At 38.5% G+C, this 24,003-nt stretch overlaps 1 protein-coding gene across 1 annotated transcript in view; it reads left to right on the plus strand.

The window, feature by feature from the left end:
• The window catches only part of SMURF2 (SMAD specific E3 ubiquitin protein ligase 2), a 58,453-nt gene that overhangs the window by 11,971 nt on the left and 22,479 nt on the right, over positions 1-24,003 (plus strand). The window contains exons 2-5 of the mRNA XM_030461890.1: positions 14,498-14,536; positions 16,158-16,266; positions 22,380-22,513; positions 22,749-22,814. Coding sequence (XP_030317750.1) covers positions 14,498-14,536; positions 16,158-16,266; positions 22,380-22,513; positions 22,749-22,814 — 348 coding nt within the window. The remainder of the gene's footprint in view (positions 1-14,497; positions 14,537-16,157; positions 16,267-22,379; positions 22,514-22,748; positions 22,815-24,003) is intronic.

The raw sequence follows: 24,003 nt of genomic DNA on the forward strand, positions 1-24,003 counted from the left end.
CACCTGGACAAACGGGTCCTGGCTCTGCTCCTGAGGGTGCAGCAGGCAGTTCCAGAGCTGTGTCCCCTCTGCCAGGGGCAGGGTGTTTGCAGCAGAGGATGTTTCCCCAAGAGTTGCTCTGATTCCCTGTAGAGAGGGTTGCCCTGGAGGATTTAATTGCATCACAAGAATCTTCTCACCCAGGTTTGCTGAATTCTGCTGCTCTGAAGTGTCCTTTTCTTGCATCCATAAATGTCTTGCACTTCATTTCCTCTCAGTTTAGGAACTTGCTACAACTTTCTTCATTCATACCATATGTTAGCAATGCTGTCTTTGCCCTTTCATGGAGTCCTCCCTGCATCTGTGTTTTAGAAGCAATCTTTGCTACCTATGGCACCTCTTTACTGTGTGAAGTTGGTGCTCTTGATTTCTCTTAGTTATTTTTTCCTGCTTGTAACCAGTCAAAACATCAACCTGTTTTGAATGTCGTGTTGATTTTATCATGAAGACAGCCACTAGCAGGGATCCTCTGCCAGATTACAAATAGGCAATTACAGTTAGAAGAAATTTTGGGAACAAAAGTAGCAGATGATGACCACAGGGTGGTGTGGTACCTGCTCCCAGTAAGTGGCTTTTGCCTGTTTAGTCTCAGTTTCTGGCTGGCTTTCTAAGTCAGTCCCAGGTGGAAGAGTCCAGGTGTGCCTCCTTGACTGCTCAGCAGGAATTAACAAAACCAGATTTGAATGCTAGGGATGAGTAAGCATTTCCACAGCCCCCTAAAAATGGCAGAGAGGAATGTAAATACTCCATGGTTAGCAGAGTGAATGCATTCTCATTTTTGGTGATTATAACTGAGCTCTAAAATATTTGGAAGAGTAAAAGTATCAAAAGAGCATCAAACCTGTGTGTAGATGTTCTGTGAACACAGTGAGCTTTTTAAAATGCAGTAAGAATTCTGGGCAGTGTATAAAACCTGAAAAGAGTGAGTCTGTGTCACCTAGAATGTAAAGACTTAAGTTCTGGTAGATTTTGTTTAGGAGTAAGAATGTAATACACATCTTTTTTCTATGTGTTTCCCAGACTGTCTGTAGGTAGGTTTTTTTTTTTTAAAAGGCAAAAACCTCACATATTTTCTCTGTTGCCCCTGCTCTTTTCAGCTGCTGTCCAGACAAATATTTATAAACAGAAAGTAATGCAGTTTCTTTTGCATGCACAAAGCCCTTGGGAAAATGAGGAAATGTTTTAGTGTGTGTGAGGCGTTTAATACTTTGTTTTGCTCTGATTTATCTTTGAAAGAGCTGTGGAGGCCTGCCTAAAAAACTAGAATACACTCCCTGTGAGCCTGTATTACTTTTGTTTAAAATAGTCAAGCCTCTGCTGCTGAAACTCAGGAATTTGTGGACTGAATGACTAGAACAGCAAATATGACTTAAAAAAATATGCTTATTGGGTAAACTGGTATGAACCCAGCTGCTGTGGATAAATTGATTTTGCTGTTGCTTTAAATCGATGATGTGTTGGTATTTTGGCAGAGCAAGAAACCCAAGGATATTAGAAAGTAATTTACTGCACTGGGATTAGCAAAGAGTGTTCTGTTTCTGTGACTGGGGCAGAACAGGATGGTTTAGATGTGTCTGATAAACAGGACGAGGTCTAGTCTGACAGCTGGCAACAATAGCTTCTGCTCAAAGTCAGGTGTACTAAATTAGCAAATCTATTACAAGGATACAGGAGAAATCTCACAGAAGACAGCCTTGTAGGCAGGAGTGGTGCCAAATGGGAAATGATTCATCGTCTCTGAATGGGATGAGCACTGAGCAGAAGCAGTTTAAACCTCAGACTGCTTTGGCTCATAAACCACCAAATATGTGATTAACACTTTATCTGCTCCAATCCTGTGGGTTTTGTTGTCTTCTGAGCAGCAGTTTATGTATTTAGGATGAAAATCTACAAGACTTGCTTGTTTGTTCTTCTTTCCTAAATGTTTAAATGTATCTCTGTGCTTTCCTGACTCTTAGTTAAATTGCAAAATGTTTGTGTGTATCTGTAAAGCATTTCCCATTTTTTGTGACCCTTTGGCAATATCAACTTTTAGTGGGGATCCTTACAAGTCTGAAATGTAAGGATGACAGAAGTGATGCTGGCAGAACTTGGTGAACTGACTTAGCACAGTTCATTAGCTTACATCTAGTGAAAAGCCATGATTAGCTGGAGAAGTAATTTGATGTAGGATGCTAGGATGCCAGTTCCAGGGTGGGCACAGCCCTTGGATTTTTAGGATTTTAAAAATTTGCATGGCAGTTTTACTTCATGATCCTTAAAGGTCCTCTCCAAAGTTAATGATTCAATGTTTCTGTGTATTTTAGCATCAACCATTTGTAGACTACAATGCTCAAAGATAAAAATGAAATATATTTGTGAATCCATAAATTGAGCTCATGATCAGTGCAGAGGGAAAGCACAGTTTAGCTAATTTAAGGGGTGTAAAGGGGGAAAAAGGCTTGTACTGTCTTTTGTTCCTTGACTGTTCTTAGAGCTGCTCAGAGTTTTAGCACATCTCTGGTCTTGTAATATAAACTGTTGTTTTGGCTGCAAGATCCATAGTTGATAGAAAAACTAAAAGAATTAGGTCACTGGAAGGTGTAAAGTATTAAATAATGGAGAGGTAAGGAGATAGTAGTGAGGCAAAATTATTTTACTTGGCAAGTTAATATATATTGTTTAGGAAATAATTCTATTGGGGGTTGAGGCTGGGATAGCACTCAGCAGCTGAGCTATCCAAGGAGCAGTGTGCCTAGGAAATGAATGGAAAAATTCTTCTGGAAAACTCTTACCTTCCATAAGCACCTCCTCAATAAAAGGTACAAATGAGCAAAAGTAATGGTTAGTTTGTGAGTGGAACTGCAAGAAGCTTGGTTGGGGTTTTTAGAGTGAAAGGCACCAGAGTAAATGTGTCCTCTCAGGCTTCCTGGAGTTCACCACTTGTGTTTGAGATCAATGGAAATACTTGCCTGCTCCTTTGGTTTGAAAGCCATTCTGCTTTTGTAGATGCCTAGCAATAAAATAATCTCTCAACTTCTTGGTAATACCTTTGTGGGTTTTTAATTCTTCTGATCTGCTGCTAGGAGTGTTGATTCACAGAAAAAATGTTAATTTTACATTCATGTAATCAACTTTATACTCCTGTCAGTCTCACCTGCTTTCCATTATCTTTCTTAATCTTCACTGTACTACTTATTAGATTCTACCATGTCCTTCTTTTCCCTGCCTGAGCATTGCATTTTCCCAAAGAAGGGAACTTAAAGTTGCATGGTAAGCTTTTGAGGACAAGATTCTTTATTTTCCCATACTGACAAACTTCTTCATCTGAATCTCTTGGTCTCTTTCTTCAAAATTCCTTTTGTATTATTTTTTCAAGTAATAAATTGTAGTGACTTGACTTAAGCAACTTGTGTGAAAACAAGAAAAACCAAGACTTCAAGGTGCTTTTGTTGAAATAAATGGGATTGCTCATCTCTTGTTTAACAGAAACTTCTTAAACTGTCTGGATTTGTTCTCTAGAACACATCTGTTTACACAGAGAAGCTAAACTGAATCTCTTGGTATTAAAGGACTGCAATAATTTAACTAACCCAGTTTGTAAATTGTGTAGTCTATCCATATAATTATCTCCTGGAAATGAGGCTTCAGTTCATGAAGCCAAGCCATCCAGTTCTAGAGAGAGGCAGTTTCCAGAGTAGAAAATACTCCACTAAAAACAATTTTCCCCCCCCAAAAAGGTAAATGTAGGGGTGTTTTGCTTGAATATTTCAACCACATTAAAGGAGGAGGGGGTAGGATCCACTTAATTTTCAAAGAGACAGATGAGAATCTGGGTGTGAAGCTGATGATAAAGTAGAAGGATGTAAAGAGTGCATCATTCCTCTGTATTCCTCATAAAATACAGTTTCAGTAAATGGGGTGAAGTAGGGAAACAAAATATTGTGCTGAGCAAGAAGTTTAGATTAAGGTAGATGCTTAATTAGCAATTTTTTTTTTTACTACTGGTAGTATTGAAATCATCCTCATGAACTCTTGAACATCAAGTTTTGTTTATTGGGGAATTATTTAAAAAAAAAAACACTCGGCTATTTCAAGTTGCATATTTTAAATATTAGAGTTTACTTCCCTCCCTCCAATGAAAGACATCACCTTAGCTGTTGTCATGTTTTAGGAATTATTTCTTATAAAGCAGCTGACAATCCTTTTGTTCTTGTTGATAAAATGAACATTTACTGCATTCTGCTAATGAGCAGCATGAGAAGTACTGAAGAAGAGCAAATGATGTACACGCTTTTGGTGTCTTCCTTGTTGTTGGGTTTATTTTTTGGTGGTTCTTTTCCTTTCTCCTCTTCCCAGAAAAGCCCCAGCAGTACCAGAGTTCCCCCCAGGATCCTGTCTGTAGCAGAGACAGAATTTTGAGACTTCCTGTTTAACTCCAGTGTGTGACTGTGTCCCAGCAGAGACAGCAGCAGCCCTGGAGTCTGGAAAGCTGCTGGTTATCTGCAATTCCTGATACCCAGGAGTCTGGGGTAGCTGCAGGTGCCTCTTGTCTGAAGCCCTTTTTAAAATTCAGGGCATTTTTGTCTGGTTGGTAATTAGATCATGAATTTCTTTTATTGGTGCCTCTACTATAGATCATTGAGAGGGTGGAGAGTTTTACTGCAGTGAAACAAATCCGAGGGTTCTGCTTCTTGTTAACATGGTTTTTTCCCCCAGCACGTTTTCAGAGGTGCATGAAATACATCAGACAGAACAGAGCTATAATTTCTTTCTGGTGTTAGTTTTCCCCCCCCACCCCACCTCTGTTCCTATCAAAACAAACTGAGAAATCCTCGGGTAAATTTCCATGTTACCTTTTCCTTTTACCCACCCTCAGAGGAAGAATCCTGTGCTCTCCATGTATTTTGCAAATTAATAATTTTGGACTAATCACTTCAGTCTAAACTGAATCTAGGTTAAAAAAAAAGCTGCTGGGATTTCAGACAAGTCTTTAAGGATTGAGGTAAGATTTTAGCACAATGATTCTTAAGAATTTCAGATTGGAGGTACCCTCTTTTCTTTGCCTGAGCTCTTAAATACTCTTTTATATTTCCAGGATAATGGAGTTAATGCTTATAAGAGAGTATACATCCCTCACACTTGTGTATAGTGTATGGTAACCTCTGCAGGTTTGAGATGAGTTAGTCATGATAAAAATGTTACTTTAAAAGTTTGTTTTAATGGGAATTTTTTTCAACATTGCAGGAAGATAAAATTATTATAAAATTGAGAGGATCATGCATCAAATACAACAGCTAAGCTGATGGGTTTGTTTAATGGATTTCTATTTCCCATCCTGATTTTTCTTTATTGGAATACAGCTTTATTCTTACTGAAAAAGTGAGAAACAAAAGAGAGAACTTGAAAGTTGGTCTGATAATTGATCTTTGACTGCTTAGGGTTGGTTTTTTTTTTAAGAAATGTTCTATTAGCTTTTAATTTAAAGCTCTGTTGGTTCCCCTCTGCCACCAGCCCCAACTGACCACCATAGCAGTGGTCTTTGTAAGTGGTGATGAAGTGGTTTTTCAGATACTGAAAAATGGACAAGATGTGAGAGTTAGACCATTTTAGGGTAGGGTGGAGAAATGGAGTGGAATTTGTAGTGTATGAAGGTTACACCTTAGAAACATCCTGGCTGGGCTGAGAGGCTCCATCCACACTAAACCAGGAAATGCAAATATTCGGAATAGCCTTTGTTTTCTTAAGGTTTCCCACGTGTTACTTCTGCTTCTTTTTCACTGTTTGAGGCTGTGACCAAAAGCCCTGGCTTACACAGAGCCCTGGTGGGGATGGTTTAATATAGCAAGGGAAAGAAAAGAAAAAAGAAAAAAAAAAAGCTAAACAAAAAGTACTTAAGGTTTTGCACCTAAATATTAAGTTTCAGTGGTTCAAACGTGATCTCCTTCAAGAGATTTGTAAGCCTTGATATTAAGATTTAAAATGCTAGGGGAGGGTTTCACCCTTCATTGCAAACCACAGCATAATTTCTTTCCTTTACCTCTTGACAGGCGTATCAAATAAACTGGACGTGTGAATAGAGCTGGTGACGTGTGTGGCAGCAAGCCCATCACTGAATGAATCTAGGAAATGTGAATGCATTAGCTGCTTGGAGGAAGAATTCAATGGTGTGGGGGGTTTTGTGTTTTGTTTCACGTTTGGCTTGGAGTGGAATAAGGGAGGAGAAGTGGAAAAGGAAGCCTTTTGTTTACAGTAAAACAATACTGTGAAGTAGACATCATGATGTTAAAACAGGAGTCTAAACATGGCAAATCTAGGCAGACTCCATCTGGCCTTGCCCACAAGTCACTCAAAGGGCCCCAGCACAGACTGCTGGAGGTTTGAGTTGCTGTTGTCTCATCCCCCCCTTAATGGGAATTTAAAATACCCTCAGAGAATTTGTCCCAGAATTTTATTATTGTATGAGATGAATGATTTATTGACTTTAACTGTTTATATTCAGTGATGCAACACATCCTCATTAACATTTCTTCCCTGATAAATGCAGGATGTTTTAATTTTGAATTTTTGTCTCCATGAGTTATGTTACATGCAAATAATATGGATCTAGAATCCTGAGACCAGTCAAAGCACAACACAATAAATTCTGTATGCAGAAGTTATTACAGTGAGTCTGTTGAAAAGAAAAATTTAAGTGTTACTGTGTTAGTTTCTGGCATATTCTGGAGTGATTTAAAATCTATTGTGTTATTCAGGCATTTTTCACTTCTGGATAATCCATATTGCTGATTGGTGTTTGAATGCAGATTATTGTGGTTTTGTTTGTTTAGTCCCAGAGGAATAATTCCAATTGGTTGAGACACAGAGTTCTAACTGACAGTGCTTATAAGCAGGTGCATGTGATCCTTCAAAATGGGTTTCATTTTACATGCAGTGTACTGGGGATTTAGCATCTGGCTTGTGTCAAAGTTGAGCTTGCAGAAATGTGTCTATGGGGCAACTTAGAAATTTAACAATTATTAAAGGAAAATCTGGTTAAAAGTGCTTTTCTAGTACTCAGGGTAACCTAATATGTATTTTGAAAGTTTATTTATAAGCTGTCTCCCTTATGTTTGGATATCAGCCTAGCAATAATGCTTTTATATGTCACTAAGAACTAATGCTGAATATTTTTTCAACCTGACAGGTATTTAGCAGCACTTTAAAAATTCATTAGAACTTTGCAATTGCTCTAAAGTATATTCCAAGTAAGATGGTTAGAATTGGTACGTGATTATAAGCTTACATTAGATTTAAATTAGGTTTATAATTCTGAAAGAGAATTGGAAATTAAGTTTCCTACCGGTATCAGCTGTGTGTTAAGAGTATGTGGGCAGATAGCTGTGTGAAGAAGCTGCCATCCCTTCCAGGTTGTCCTGGCTCCCTTAGCTCTGGGGTCAGAAGGGTTCATGTTCTGTATTTCCATATTCACATCAGGAAAAACACAGCTTAGATCAAAGAGCTCGTGATGGGGGCTTGGGGCTTACCTGGCTGCTCACACTGCACTCTCCTTCTGTGGTACCAGGGCTGGAGTGGATGGTGCAGAGTGTTTACTTTCCATCTAATCCAGCAGAGGATGTCTGAAATTGTCATCAGTTGGTCCAGTGTCCTTGGGTGAACTGGGCTTCCCTCTGCATCTCATCTGGCACCTTCCTGACCCGTGACCCTGCCAGCTCACTCATGTCTCCAGGGGGTGATGCTTTGAGTTTTAATTTGGGGAGCACTGAATTTCAGATAAAGTCTTGGGGAAAATAATTAAAGCTTTTAAAGAAGGGCATGCCAGCCTCTGTGTTTGTGTGCCTTTGGTACTCACTCTGGTTTAGACTCATTAGGTTATTGTACATTTCTAGTGCTTTGTAAGATTCAGAGCAGCTGTCAATAAGTAAAACAGAGCAGCCTGAAAGCACTTGTGTGCATACTTGCAAGAGAAATCCTTTTTTCAGTGTATTAATTATGTGCTTCTGAGTGTGCTTTGGGAAACAGAAAATAAAACTCCATTAAAATCTAAAAGCTTAAGATTGTGTCTCTGAAAACCTGAAGAGTTTTAGGTTGTTATTTAGGTATCCTACTGGCAAAAATCTGCTAAAAAAAAAAAAAAAAAGAAAAAAGGTTTTTAAATAAATGTCTAGAACTTCAAACCAGGCAGGAGGAAAACCCACTGGTATGGAGAGCATTTTTTACTGTGCAGGTTGCCCTTGGGAAGGGAGTGGGGCTGTTCCTCCCTATTTTGCAGCCTCTTTTGCTTCTCCCACTTCCTTGGCATTAAAGCCAGAGGTGGCCTGACTGCAGGGTAAGTCAAGGCAGCTCTTGGAGCCAGTGGCAAGCTAATCCATCTCCCCAGAAGGTTAATTTTCTGTGAAGCCAGTTCAGCTTCCTGCTCTACCTTGCATCCTATGATTGCTGGACCTGATTTGAGAGGGGAACAGCTGCAGCCTTCTTTCTTCTTACGTGCAAGATGAAACCCTCCAGCTCCTGTTGGTTGGTGATCCTGGTTAGAATAATGAACCACTGCTGCATTTCTGCTCATTTTGGTTTTTTAATTCCTTCCTTCCTCAACCCCCCTGTGCACCTGTAAAACGTATTTGTTAGGTTTACCTAACTTTGTGTGTCCCATCTTGATGATAATCGATTGCCATCTTCTAAAGTGCATGAATTTCATTAACTTGAAAGTAAATTCTTAGTTTATCATCATGTTCTGTCACTTGGTCTACCTGCAGAAAAAAGGGAAATGAAAATTGGAAGGAAATTAAAATAACTCCTGGTGATGCTGGTTGTAAAAGAAAATTTAATGTGAGTAGTTGGGATAAACAGTTTTATTTCAGAACCTTAATTGAGAAAGTTATTACCTCAAGAGCTGTACTTGCAAATCTGAATGGCAATATTTACAGTCCTGTGTTTGATGCATAGTTGAAGACCTCCTGTTGTATTTTCCCATGTGGGAATTTAAGCAGGTCCAAGGGGGGGATGCAAGCAGAAAAGTCCTAAGTTTCTTGGTAGCGTGCCAATAATGGAAGAAAATAGTAGGAATTTGTGGGAAATGTTTAAAGTATTGAGCTGTCCTGCTGGAACCTGTGCATGGTGTGCTGCTTGCCTGTCATTTTCTTTAAAATTACTAAGTAAATAAATTTATGAAGAGTTTTATACAACGTGGAGGGAAGTCAGTTGTGTCAGCCATAGGTTCAAGACCCCAAAAGGATTTCAGGGTCCCAGGGGCAACCATCAGAAGGCGAGGAGGGGTGGGTGTGGGTGCTGGTTTGTCTCCCTCCCTCTCCCTCCCCCAAGCAGGCTCATTCCAATCAGCAGTGTAATTGGAATGCAACCACAGTCTGGAGGAGGAAGGGGAATTTTTGGCAAGGAGAGACAGAGCAGTTGGGAGTTTTATTCAGATTAAAGCATAGACGACCATTCATTATCAGTACAACACACATTAGCAACAGCCCAGCATTGTGTTTCTACAGCTGGGACTTATTTTAGTGAATGTATTGCACTGTGTATTACATGCAAACAACTGGGATCTGATCACAAAAAGCAGTGCTAATGGCTTTCACTAAAAGATGGTGTTTCTGTAGGGGCAAGGAAGACTTGTCTTCAAAATGAACTGTTGTAGTAAAAATTGATAGGCAGCCTGTCCTTCTCCTTGCTGTCCTGAGAGTTATGTATGTTCTGGAACAGGCACTTTTTTTCTTTTTCTAGGAGAAAAACCCTTGGGGAAAGAAAAAATCCAAAAGGAATTAGGATGTTAAAACTGCTGGCTGGACTCAGAAGGCTGAGCTAGTTTTTCTATGGTGATGACACGTGAAAAGCCAGAAGATTAGTAAACATAATCTTAGCTTTGGACCCAGTCCTTTTCTTCCCCCTATCAACTGGAGGCTGTCTGTGGTCACTGTGTTGGTTGCTCACAGGCATCTGACATGAGATGGAGGGGGGTTTCTTAATGTGTCACCTTCTGAGTTTTAAATGTGTTGATGATGTGTTTCCTTCTGCTTCTTCAGCTGCTTCTGCTTGCTTCCATGGGCATTTATGATTGCTTTTTAGTTCTTACCTGTCTGTCATGATGGTATGGATGTCTTTCCAATATACATGTTTTAAATGATTTACTTAAAGTTTAATTTTAAATAGGGAGATTTAAAAACTAATGTATTTCTAGTGATCATCAACAACTGTAGTCCTGAGGTGGTACTCCTCATGATGCTAGGTACAAATGCATTTAAACATGAAAATTTGTTCTAAAGAGATGCACTGGATAGATGAAAGTGTACAAATAGAGAGGTATCAGCACTGCAAGGTACCTGTGAAAGAATCTGGTGAGCAAATTGGCCAGGAACAGTTTGCTGTAGATAGGAAATGCCTATAGCTGTGGTCAGGGTTGAATACAAGATCACTGCCCTGGAATGTCCAAGTTCTTTAAATTCAGACATTTTCTTCATGTTGACTTTCTCAACACTCATTCTAGATCTCTTGTGCTGGCCTTGGAGGTGAAGAGGATCATTAAAGACTCTTTTAGATCATCATCTCTCAGACGTGGTTATTATGTGAAACCTTGTAGTTTTTAGTCTCTTTTTACTTGTTTTCACTGCAAGTTTCCTACAGTGGCACTCTACTTTCTACTCCATGTTCTTCCCTTTAAGTATGGAAATGTTGTGTTACCTAAACCAAACCTGCTTGTTCATACTTTTATAAAACAGTGCCAAGGTATAACAAAATACCTTCTGTAACAACAGTTTGATGTCATAAAGAGCTTTATTTTTCTGTAAAACTTACTTGAAAGTAAACAGTAGTTGTAACAAGTTCCTTGGTAGCTAGCTAAAAAATGAGTAAGAATACAGAAAATGAGGAAAATCTTTTCAGTAAATCATAGTTCCTTTCAGTTTTTTGTGGGTTCAACCAATTATTTCATCCCCCTATACAACTAGATGTAAGTTTTGATAGCTAACATAAATTAGATTACAGGACTTTGGGGATATTACATATTTTGCATTTACTTGCAATAGTTAAAATTTTTTTCAGTAAACCATTCTTTTTCTGTCACTGGAGTACTAAATCAGAAAAGGAAAAGCAGCAAATGAGATTGACATAATTCCTATTTTTAAGTATTTGGGAACTATGCATAGCAAAGCACTCATGGCAGGAGACTAAGCAGCTCTTGGTGTTTCTGTGAAGTGACCTGAGCAGCATATGTTAGAATGAGATCATAAAGCACAATAAAAAGATCCTTAATGACCATATAGGATGGAAATCTGATGTGCATGCTTGTCTTGGCATGTATGTATTGTTCCTTCATATTGGAATATTAATGTTCTGTTTCCTGTAGACTACCCAGGAAGTCTGTAAGAAATACAAAACATAGCTATCCACTGACTCATTGATACTTCCTAATGAATGCTTTATCTATATGTGTGTACTGGGAGCTGCCAGTGGCTTTTGATGATGCACTTGAGGTGCAGTCCTTCTCCCCCCTTCTTTATTTTTTTTTCCAAAGCAGTGTCAATATTTATGGTTTGTGTCCTAATTCCTGGTTTGTCAGGCAATAGTTTGTGTCCTAATTCCTGAAAACCTTCAGTGCCACTTTAGCTCTTTTTGTTTGCTTAAAAATAATTTAAATAAAATATTTTAAATAAGAAATACCTTCCTCTGGAGGGTCCATTAATGGTGCAAGTGTGCAGGTCTGCCCATGTGGGTTTGGGTCCAGAACCATCAGTGTTTTACCTTGGCTCTGTCGTGAAGAATAAATCTTGGCTGTGGTTCCTTCTGTCTCTTGAATCTTTGGTTCAAATAAACATAGGATTGAAGTCTTAGAGATAATTAAGTCCCAGGAGTTTTAGGAGAATCATTGCCTGGATAAAGAGGAGACCCCAGCAGTGACCTAAAATGGGAGGAAAAAGCTGCAGGCAGAGATCCCGTGTTCTGAGAGACCACTGGGGAGTCTGCGTGGGAGTGTCTGTCCAAGTGTCCCACTGCTGGGAAAAGCCTCAGCTATGGCTTTCAGTCAGCCATAAAACATAAATCCATAGGAAACCAAACTTCCTTCGTTTTTATTCTCAAGGAACTATTAATCAGTTGGTTATCAGAATATCCAGAATAGGTTTTAATAGTGTTGAAACTGTTAGAAGAGTGGAGCATTTGAAACTGTTAGAAAAGTACCATTCCTCTGGTCCTTTTCCCACCCCAGGAAAAGGTTTTGTTCAAAAGAAGTCCTGAGATAGAGTGGAGCTCTGTGTGTGGAAGATTTGTTTCATTTAGAACTGAGCTGATGCTCCTGGGACCTGGGTTTTTTTACCTAGGAATATCTGGCAGAGAGTGTTGCCAACACAAGATTTCCCAATGTGTCTCCTGTTTTGTTAACCTGACAAAGCCAGAATGGGTTGACTTCTGACTTTCCTTAAATGTGGTTACTAGAGAGGGAAATATTGAGCCAAAAATATTAGTTTGTTCACTCATGGCTAATTATTAGGGAAATGGTTATTAGTCTGAAAGTTGTGCGTGTGCCCAATCTTATAAAAATAACACTTTGGTTGAATTGCCCTGGCAGGATTGCTTAGTGTTTTGAAAAGGTGTTTATAATTAGCTAACCTTGCAATTTCTCTCTGAAAATATTAGTCAAACCTCTTATTTTGGACATTAAATGATCTCAAGAATATACTGCATGGCTCACTGTGCTATAGATGATTTTTGACTTAACTATTGGATTTAAAGCCTTCAGCTTCATTTGACACTTCATGTTTCGTGTTGTGGTTGGAACTGAGCAATTAATTATATCTTTTTGAGATATTTTTAAAAGTGGCCATCCATATAAGCATCTAATTTATTTGAAGCTACTTACCATTAGATGAAAAATAGAAGGTGAGCAGTAACCTTTTCCAGCTCTTGGGTGAGTGGTGTCTGTGGGCAACTCAGGCAGGGGATATTCTTGGTGTAATAAAATCTTAAGGAACTGCAAAAGCATTTTATTAAAGTTTGTCTTACTGTGTTTCTTTAAATGCCTTTTAAGTTATCAATTTTGTATGTAGAGACTTTAAATGGCTGGGCACATGGAAGTCTTTAGCATCTGTGGGTTTTTATTACTACCATCCTACAGACTTTCTTTGAATGTTTTGTGGAGCAGACAATGAGGTGACAGTGCCTAGAAGATTTGGCTCTCAATTGTTCTTGGTATTTTGGCTGTTTACAGTGGGATTATTGGGTGAAAATCCCATTATTAGTGCTTTGTTTTAGGATTAAGATTATGACTTTGAATTAAGTAATTTTTTTTTAACCTCTTTAAGAATAACAACTAATAACATCCTGAAACCAGGCAAATGTTTTTCAATTAACAATATTAATTAACAATATCAAGTTAAACACTGTTCATTCCTTTGCATCAAACAGGGTCTTCTCATCTCCTGGTAGTCATCAATATTGGTCTCTTATAGAAAAAAAGCATCCAGTCACACATACTGGGGAGTCTTTTGCAGTATTGGTTCCAATCAGATACCTCTGCCCTTCTCCCTTATTTCTGTTTGGTACTCACTGTAGGAGTTAATGCTTTCACTCAACACCCAAGAATCCTTTTGTTGTGTTATCAGTAAATATCTTGATGTTTCACAGGGGAATCTGCTATTTCTTGCTTACTAAACGTGTGATAACAGATAAGTATACATAGTTGAACAGTGGTGCCCTCTGTAAGGAGGTCTTCTCTGTACCTTGGCATCATCACATGAAAGTTGTCCCCTTTGGCCTTCTATTTATTTATTTTTATTTACTCTGTTTTCATTTGGAATTATTTTTCCCCTCGGTATTCTTAGTTGAGAAATGCAAATGTTCCTCCCTTCTAATTTAAACAAAAAAGTCTGAAACAATTAGCAGCTTCTGCAAATAAAACATATCTTTGGAGCCATCAAAACTCTGGCATTAGAAGTTAGTTTACTCCACCCAAATGTTTTTCAGGTAAAAACTTTTATTTAGTTTCCCTGCAGGGTAACAGGAAAGGCTGGGCTGCTTCATGCACTGGGTTTTATGGTCAAGGAGCTTCTGCTGGTCTGTAGAACTGGACATCAGACCTTGCTTCTGTAACACCTCTAATTTTACTGGCTCAATTGCTTGTGCCACTCTATGAGCTAGTCAGAAATGGTCCAGTTTCCTCTCTGGCTAAACACAGAGTTGGCAAAACCATTGAGGGGAAAAAAAAAAAAAAGGCATATGAAACTATTGCCTGAGGAAACCACTACAGTATCACTTCCACTGTAATCTACCTAAAGGTTAATTGCCAAAAGATGACACTTCTGGCACATCTTTCAGGACTTATTTTACATGACAATATAAGTGATGTAGGAACACAATTATTTTATGTTCATTCATTTTATTTCAGCAGGATTTTCTGGAATTTTGGACAGGTAAAATAACTTTTTTTTTTTTTTAGGTTGGGAATAAGTAACTGAACATTGTATTTCTGTTTCTCTTACAGTACTGTGTGCAAAAAACTTGGTGAAAAAGGATTTTTTCCGTAAGTAGCTGTTAAAAGTTATACATTTATGTTAAATAAAAATGTTATACATTTATAGAGGGGATAAATATAATGCAGGTTCTGTACCTCAGTGTTTGTACATGATCACTGTATTGAGATATTTACACTAAGGGGACTGAAAGCTTTGATCTTTTCACACTGTTTAATTTCAGGGCTTCTAATTTGGTCTTGGTGACATTTGTCAGAGATTCATAATAGTTAAAACACTGACACACACTCTCTGTTTTTGATGGGATGAGAGACAAATGTGCTCTTTCAGGCCAATGACATGTTTTTCAGTTAGTGCCACATCATTATTTAAATGTTTTTCACATAAGAACTTTTTGTCCATGATGGACAAAACCCATCCTAATTATTAACAGTCCTAATACTTACCTACTCTGAAATTACATTTTAATTAATTTTAATAATGTTTTGAAAGAAGTGCTTAGGTGGTGGATGAAGGAGGCAGAAAGGAATGTTATTGGCTGCACAGGCATGCACACACAGATCACCTGCCTGCTGCCTCCCAGCTGGGAGCAGGAAGAATTTGGAAAATCAGACCTGAACTTTGAGAAAACCTTGCAGAAGGGATGATGCAGAATGATGCTGTAATTAGTGATACTACCAAAACTTGCTTTATTTTATATTAGTAGCAAGTTTGCAGGTGTTTAACAGCTTAATAATGCCTGGAAAAAAACCCAAAACCTGTCAAGATTTGAAATCTGTGATGCACAAGTCCCACAAGGTCCTGTTTGTCCCTGTCCCCAGGTGCTTTGCCCAACCTTGAGCCACTCTGCTGTTAGACTGGCTCTGCAGTGAGTCACCTGAGGAGGCAGAACTGGTACAAAACTTGCACTACAGAAAATGTGAAGAATGTTTCACCACCCCAGTGCCTTCAGCTGACTCACTGGGTGCTGGGATGAGTGGGAGGAATTGGTGTGAGGGGAAAAGGGATAGGACCAGAGGACTGAGGGGCATTAATGGTGAGACCATCCCTTTTGGTGTCACTTAATTGATGGGTGAGAATAACAGTTGCAGTAGAGGTAATTGTAGGCTGTGCTGGTCCTTCTTTTCCATCCTTAGCTGTGCAGTCAGTACCAGATTTGTACAGAATTTTATTTTTTTTTAATCAGCTGAGCATATGCTGAGCATTTTTGGGTAAAAATCTAGCAGAAAGCGAAGTAGAAAGCCAGCAGAAAACAAAGTGGAGCTTAGAAGTGAGAATAATCTGCTACAGATGGTTTCCTGTAGTACTAATAACAACTGAAATAACTGAAATAACTCTTAAAAATAGGAGCAATATGTATCTGTTTTCTCTTCCTTTTGCTGAATTCTTTGTATGCTGAGAATTTACTCAATCCTGATTTAAGAAGTTTAAACATTTCAGGTTTTTCTCACACAGCATTTTTCTTACATGTTTTCTTGGTCTACGTCAGTGAAATAAATTGCTAATTTAGCTACTTCCTGTGCTTAATATATCACATTATTTTCTTTCATTAAATATGGCTCTCATTTATGAATATAAGGCACATTTTTAAATGTTCTATATCATTGCACCATTACTTTTTAAAAAGCATCCTATATGCATTTACTTTTTTTTTTTTTTCCCTCCTTTTAGGACTTCCTGATCCCTTTGCTAAGGTTGTAGTGGACGGATCTGGCCAATGCCATTCTACAGATACTGTGAAGAATACACTTGATCCAAAATGGAATCAGCATTATGACCTGTAGGTGGTAACACTGATAACCAAAGGTTTGAAGTGAAAACCAGTGAAGTACATGGACATTGTCAGATATTCATGATACTGCCCTCTTTACAGCTTAGAAAATCCCCCAGAGTTTACTCATTTGATTCATAAACACATTTCTGAAAATACCACTTCCTCATTTCTCCCAAAATCTAAACACTTGGTTTTCTAGTGATGATCTGCAGTATGCTTTACTCTTGCATTATTTTGCTGTAATATTTTCCTGTTAACACTTCTGTAATATGAAGCAATTAACTGGCAATATTTCCCTCAAATTGCTCTTCATGTTATTGATGTCTGTTGCAGTGCTGGAGTGTCTTTTCTTTTGTCTGCTTCTTGTTCAGTTTTCTTTCCTCTGTGTCATTTTCTGTCCCAATGTTCATCTCATGCTAAATTCTTAGGCTTGGGCATCTTTCAGTGCTTTTAAGCAGTATAATAAGCAGAGCATGTGCACAATATGCCTTTCCTCTTAAGCACAGAATATTCTGGATAATACAAATTATTAAAGCTTTAATATTGTATATAGGTTTCTTTGTGCTTGTAAATGCTTTATTTTCTTTGTATTTTATCTTTTTATTCTTTTTCTTTCCTTGGGGAAAAGCACAGTTTTCCCTCATTGTTTTCTCCTTTATTTCTGAGGCATAGTTCTGATCTAACTTGTTTTCTCATCCTCTACCTGTATTACTAGAAATAGTTTTAGCCATTTTGTGTTAGATTTGGACATCACCAAATCAAAAGCAAACCAAGCACTGGTACACAGGGAAGAAATGGTGGATAACATTTGGCAGTGATCTGCTCCTAAATGGTGTTGAAAATGGCAAAGAGTTGCCTGTGTCTTGGTGTTTGTTTGGCTGTGGTGACAATGTCAGTGAGCAGGTGACAGGAATGGTTTATAAAGGATGCTGAGTGCTCTGTGGTTTGACTTGGAGACTTGGTTCCCTTCTGGAGAAAGAGCAGAGGACATGGGAAATGAGGGAGGATTTTAGTATGGAATGAGAGTAATGGAAAAAAAACAGTAAAACCTTCAGAAAAAATTCCTTTCTGGTTATAATTTTCAAGGAAGGATGAAGAGAAGGTATTTTTTACATTGTTGTATAGAACAAGTCATGCTTGTCTGTGGATACTGTAATTGCCTTAGCTTTGAAGCAAGAGTCTGATTGCAGTCCATGTTGTATTATAAAAAGCAGAACTAGAAATGGGGTTTCTGGCAGAATATTTTGCTTGGGCAGATTTAGGGAATCTCTTGCTGGATTGTTTTGAGGAATTTAGACCTGCATGAAACATTTTTTTGTTGTTTTATTTTGGGGGGGAAGAGGGTTCCTGAAAAAAAAAATGTTATATTTATCTAGGATATTATTTTGAACATAAATCACTTGTCCTGTAGGAAATACTACTTTGCTTGAATCTGGCACTGGAATTCCCTGGTGGCTGAAGTACACACATCATTTCTAATCCAAAGTCAAATTTAGCATTATGTCAGGCCTTGTACTTTGAAAATAATCCTCTCCCTCTCAGAATTTTTTTCATAATCACTTTAACCACTTTTATTCTCTTCCCTGTTATTCCTTGCTCTATGGAAACATTTCCATTTGTAACAGTCAGTCAGTTGGTCTTTTGTTCCTATTTAAAAGAGCAAGTAAGAGATAAGATCTTTGATACAACTCACTGCCTGGCTTTTCTCTGAAGGCAACTACTGCTGTAATATACTCTGTGTCAGGTCTGGGCTTTTCATCTGCACCAGATACTCAAACAATTAACTTCTACATTTTGAAACAAAAATCAGAAAAGTAATAGAAATAGTAAACATCCCTACTACTAAGCACCTGATGGCAAATTCATAGATGACAGGACTCAGTCTTCTCATTTGAAAATAAGGGGTTTTTTAAACTTTTTGAAACTTCCTAATATTTACCCTAACAACTCCCCATCACATGGGAACATCAGTCTCTGCCTTCTGGTGCTTCCCTGCTACAGGAAATGCTTTGCACACCAAGCATAACAGATGAAGTCTCAGTGGCAGCTTGCCTGCTCCTGCCACCATGCAGCATAGGAAATCAACCCAGGGAAGGTGTGGTTATGGAGAAGTTTTTTTAAATAAAAAGCCTGCCTTTTTTTTTTTTTTTTCTCTCCCTACCATGAAGATTTCTGATGGTTTTTTAATGACTCTAATAGGCTTATGTGCAGTCAAGCTGTCTCTTGGCTGAGTTGGGTTGATTGAAGTATCCCCAGTCTGGACTTTGTACAGCAGGTTAATACTGCTGCTAATTAAATTTCATGGCCCATGTGATGGCATATGCAAATGGGGCAGTGAGACAGATCTGTTGTGATGTATTTATGCAATAATGTCTGAATTAAGTTGCTAATTCCAAGGGAATTTTGTGGCTTGTTAACCTGGTCCAGCATAATATGTATTCTGTTGTGTGAAATTTTTTGGAGTAAGATGTCTGCAGTGTTAAAAAGAACAAAAAAGGCTTTGCTATTGCCTTACATAGTTCTTAATTCAGATCTTAGCATGGAAGGAAGCGGTTGAATTAAGTTAGTTGCTTAGATTCTTCAGCTTAGATGGATATGTGGAAGGGGGCTTGAGAGGGAATCTAGGAGGCTTTCCAGAAAGAAATTGCCAAAGAGTTGCTGTCTGGGTGCAGTTTAATGTTAGCAAAAATACCACACTTGCCCTGGATGTATTCCCCTTCCTTATTTCAGTCTTGTGCTTTCCCTATTGTTTGAGCCTTTCCTCAAAGCTTTGAGTAACCAGACTTAACACATTTAGAGACTTCTCACATTCAAAGCATTTGGGCAGTACTTAAACCAGCAGTTCTGACACTGAACTAATCCCCTTTCTCCCTTCTTCTTTCTTCCATTCTGTGGTGGCCCTGTTTCTGTCTGAGCCACAGCCTCTGGCCAGTTGTCTTCTGCCCATCCCAGAGCCCCCAACACCCTTCAGTCTCTAATAGAGATGAGAGCAATGTCAGGGGGGAGGAAAAGAGGAGAGAAAAAATCAGGGTGATATTTTTTTATGTCTCTTTGCACCCTCTTCTCCCCTGACCTGAAAACAGCTGATCTCTCAAAGCATAACCCTGGCAGTGGATTATAACAATTTCATTAATGGGAAAATAGAGAAACAAGAGTAATTTGTCTAGGTTGTAAAAAGAGTCTGTGTGGCAGCAGCATGGATTAGAAATAGGGAATTCCTGGCTTCCAAGGCTGAGTTCATACCTCTTGATGCTTCTCTCTTTCTGGAGGGAGTACATCTGGCTTGTGATCAGGAAGATGGTTGTTTTTTCAGGAATATATATATGTATTTTTCCACCTTCTTCATTCTGCTTTTCTCTACCAAGCTGAACTCTAAATAGAGAAAGTATATATAATGTCATGGGGATGAACAGTCATTTGATACTAAACCCTCTGGAGTGGTATATTGGCTCAGGAGATACCACTTTGGCAAAGATAAGTTTATTTAGACAAAGTAACAATTGTCCCTGTGTTTTAGAATTTGATTGAATTATTTTAGAGGCTTCCAGTATGGCATGTACTTGATTTTTGTTCAGAAGTGAAAGTGATGAGAGTGGGTGTTTTTCTTAGTTTCTGAAGGTGCAGTTCTTATCCAGGGTATCTGAATGTAGTCAGGAGATATATGGAAACTATCAAAACCTATATGGAAATTAAATTTCCAGGTTTCCCCTTCGTTTCTATTAGTTCTGTTATCTCTGCTAAAGTACTAAAGATGTGAAACAGATATTGCTGGTAGAGATAAGAAAAGCTCCAAGAGTTTTGATTATAAGGAAGGAGAGAGGCATCCAGCAAAGTGGGGGGTTGGTTTTTTTTGTTTTGGTTTATTTTTTACAAAAAGCTTACTTTCTTTTTTTGGAACATTTTTTTAAATAACAGAATTCCTAGCTGAGGCTTTTATGTTGGAACTTTATTGCTAGATGATGTAAAACAAATGTAACTTATCAACCCAGTGAATTGGAAGTGTCAGCTTGTCCTGCCATCACTCTTTAAAAGCAACCATGTATTTTCATGCCTGAAATGATGCAGAAATATAGATGAAAAATTTTGCTAGGAAGCCAGCTAGCAGTTATTGAACTATTTCTTTTCTTCCTTTGGAAATAAAGACAACATTTTTATTTGGAAAATGCAGCTTCTCTTGCTTGTTTCCTTTAAAAATGTGAATCAGCCAGGTTTTTTTCTGTTGCAAAAATCAGAGTAGGTTATAGTGGCATTACAGAGGTCCTCACCTGTTTGGGATGGATGCTTTACTGTCTGCATCTCAGCCATGAGAACCTCACCCTGAAGTGTTACAGTCATTCTTGGAAACTGTGTTGTATATTCAGCTGTTCTACATATTATTCAAACTGGTCTGTTATGAAATTGTGATTAACCATATACCTTTGGCTTTTTTAAAGCAACAAGGAAAACTGGAAAATTCAAGACAGGTCATGATAAGTCTATATTTTTAAGTGCACCTAACTTGTTCTCATAAGAATTTCTTTTAAGTACATGGAACATTGTAGACTGCAACTGTGCACATGAATACCCATCTTCATCTCTCCTTTCTTTGTGCAGAATTGGCATTGTCAATGTTGTAAGGCCCAAAAATCAGACCTGTGTTGTGCAGTCCCTTTACTATTCCAAAAACTTTGGGTTCTGTTTGTATGAAGTTTGTGTTTTGGTTTTGTTTGTCTTTAAATGTGCATTGGGTGTTTTAAACCATACTTATGGGTATGTGCCTACAGTTCTGCTTTTCTGTTTTCTACTTCCTGGGTCAGTCCCTGTCTGCAGGTGGGAAAAAAGTTGCCAAAGTTCTGCTTTTGGAAAAAGAAAAGTGGGAGGAGTGTTAATTGAGAACTTCCCTGATCACAGCTGTGATTTTAAGCCATGACAGTTCAACTGTTCGGTTTGCCAACCTTGACAGTATCATTTCTATCTTTATAAAAATATTGGGATGTTTTAAAGCTGATAAAATCTGTCAATGGGGGAGGAGATGTATTTAGGCTTGGTTAAGCTTGTTTGATCACTTTTCCTTCAAAGAGAAAAAAGCATTTGGAACTAAAACAGCACAAGGCCAGAATTTGTGGTCTGGGCAGGGAGAACCACAAGCAGCCCTTGGGATCTAAACCAGAGCTACAAATTAATTTTCCTCAACTTGAAATAACTCTAATAACTCAGTATTGGCAACAGGTGATCTATCTTAGGCCTCTGCAAGTTTTGAAAGCAAAACCTAGCAATTCACAAAGTAGTTGCTTCTGAAGAGCATGGCTGCAAACAAAAAAAGCAAAACTGAAATGGGTCCAAACTACAGGGTCCAGGCTTCCCCAGGTGGGTGAAAGGCAGGTGGAGGTTTTGTAAAGCATTTCTGTGCTGTGAGGAGTGAGCAAGGGGCAGGAGGTGGCAGATCTCACCCAGGATACTGCAGGGATTTTTCTGTCATGGGTGAAATCTGTAATACAGAACGTGTGGCATAGGCAGAGCTTTTCTGAAGCTTTCTTACTACTAAATCAGCTTCCCAAAGATTTGCTCACTGCAGATGTGTACCCAGGGTTGCTGTGTGATTCCCCTGGGTGCTCAGCAGAGCTCTGAAGGAGGGGGACTTGCATTGCAGTGCCTGGGAGAGCAGCCTGAGCAGTGCTGCAGCATGGTGATGGTTCTTGTCCTGGCATTTGAACCTCTCTGCTTGCTAACACTGCCTCCAGCACTGCCATTCTCTTTGGTTAGGCTGAGCACAGGCATGAACTGAAGCATGTTTGTAGCTGCTTGAAGAGAAGGGGTCACTGGGCCAGCCCACAGCCTGGTCATGATACTGGTTTATACAGATTTCAATAGACTTTGGGCTTGCTTGGATGCCCTCTTGCAGGATCAGGATTTTAGATGAGCTTGTGTTCAAGTAAACTCCTTCATAAAACATGCTTTCATTAAAGTATAAAGTATACATCTTCTCTGACAAGGCTTTACTTTATTTCTGCTCTAATATGTGTGTTAAATCTTTCATGTAATGGTTGATAGTCTCTTTTTTCCCCCCAAGGTGATTTCTGGAGCATCTTTCAAGGTATCCAGTAAGTGGCATTCACAGTTCTGTTCTTTGTGTCTTTCAGATACATTGGGAAGTCAGATTCAATAACAATCAGTGTGTGGAATCACAAGAAAATTCATAAAAAGCAGGGAGCTGGTTTTCTGGGTTGTGTGAGACTTCTTTCAAATGCAATCAACCGCCTTAAAGACACTGGTTGTAAGTAAGCTAAAAAGCAGTGTTTCTGCTCTTTCAGACTAAATTTTCATTCATTTCATTTTTAACAAATTATGGTTAATTTTTGTTCATTTCTTGTTTTGTATAAAACTTTAGTTTTGTTTTCTTTCCCTATTTCTGGAAGTTCTGTCTTCTACTGGGCTGAATTTTGTTCTGACAGTACTGCAGTGTGCCTTTCAAAACATTGTGTGACTTACACTGTGTCCTTGTTTTGTAGATCAGAGATTGGATCTGTGCAAGCTTGGGCCAAATGACAATGATACTGTTAGAGGACAGATAGTAGGTAAGTAAGGGGTTTGATATTTTTCTTCTCTTGGAGCTTAATAGTAGCTATAGAAATACCCTTCCTAGATGTCAGCTTTCTGTATTGAATTTTTACTTAATTTTTTTCAAATTCAGTATCTAGTGCCAGAGCCATTGGACCAGGAGCTAGAAATGTGTTTGTAGAGAATTAAAACAAAAAAAAGAAAGTAAACAAAACAAAACACCCACACCACGCCAAAAAATCCCCAAACACCCCCCTCACACACCACATTATTGTGAGTATCAGGGCAGATGGGACCATAGATAATATGAAATTTATTTAGAATTTTTTTTTTATTTCACTGGAAGGAATGGAGACAGTTTGAGCCTGATGTGTCTGGGATGGCTTGGCCAATTAATTTTGCATTCTCATGGGTTATTTACAAGTCTGTCACCAATCTCTGTGTGTTTTGTCATTCTTCCTACTCATAAACATTAAATAACTTCAGAATTAAGGAGAAGCTGGCAAACAGAAAAATAAGCATCCACAAACAATTTAATAAACATTCTGTCTTTGGTGCATTGTCAGCTGTTTCAGAAGGCAGTGTTTCTAGTAGGTTTCTTGGGTCAAAAAGAAAATGGTCTTCATAAGGGGGTCTTTATTTCAAGATTTTAATGAGAATATTTGAACATGGGGGAAAGAAAAATGAATTTGCATGCTCAGTTTTATGCTCAGTTCCTAGTTCAAGTAATATCCAAGCAGCATTCTAGTTTTGTCAGCCAGGAAAAACTTCTGAAATATCAGTCAGCAAATAAGGACTTGAGTTCCTTTGTTTGCTTTTCCTCAAAGTGTTCAGTTGAATACCTGTGACTTGATCTCTTGTTTTAACCATCTGTCTAGCATCTGATCTTCAAGTGTTTGCACAGCATTAAGATAAGAGTGAGGTGGCACAGGGCACTCAAGTGATGGTAGAAATGTGGAATCCTTACTGCATTGCTGACACTTCAGACCATTCTTGAATACTGAAATTTCCATGTGAGCTTGCACAGAAGAATTAAAGGATGAAACAGGCATTTTTATAGGGCATGTTATGGGTCAGTTTGGTTTGCTTTTTGGTTTGGTTCCTTTGCTGTATGCATGTGATTTTGTTTCTGGGGTTCCTTTTCAAGAGGAACGTGAGCTCTGCTGAGACAAGAGCTTGTTCAGGTTCAGCAGGGACCCATCCTGC

The sequence above is a fragment of the Calypte anna genome, chromosome 18, assembly GCF_003957555.1.
Source record: "Calypte anna isolate BGI_N300 chromosome 18, bCalAnn1_v1.p, whole genome shotgun sequence".
In the NCBI taxonomy this organism is placed as follows: Eukaryota; Metazoa; Chordata; class Aves; order Apodiformes; family Trochilidae; genus Calypte; species Calypte anna.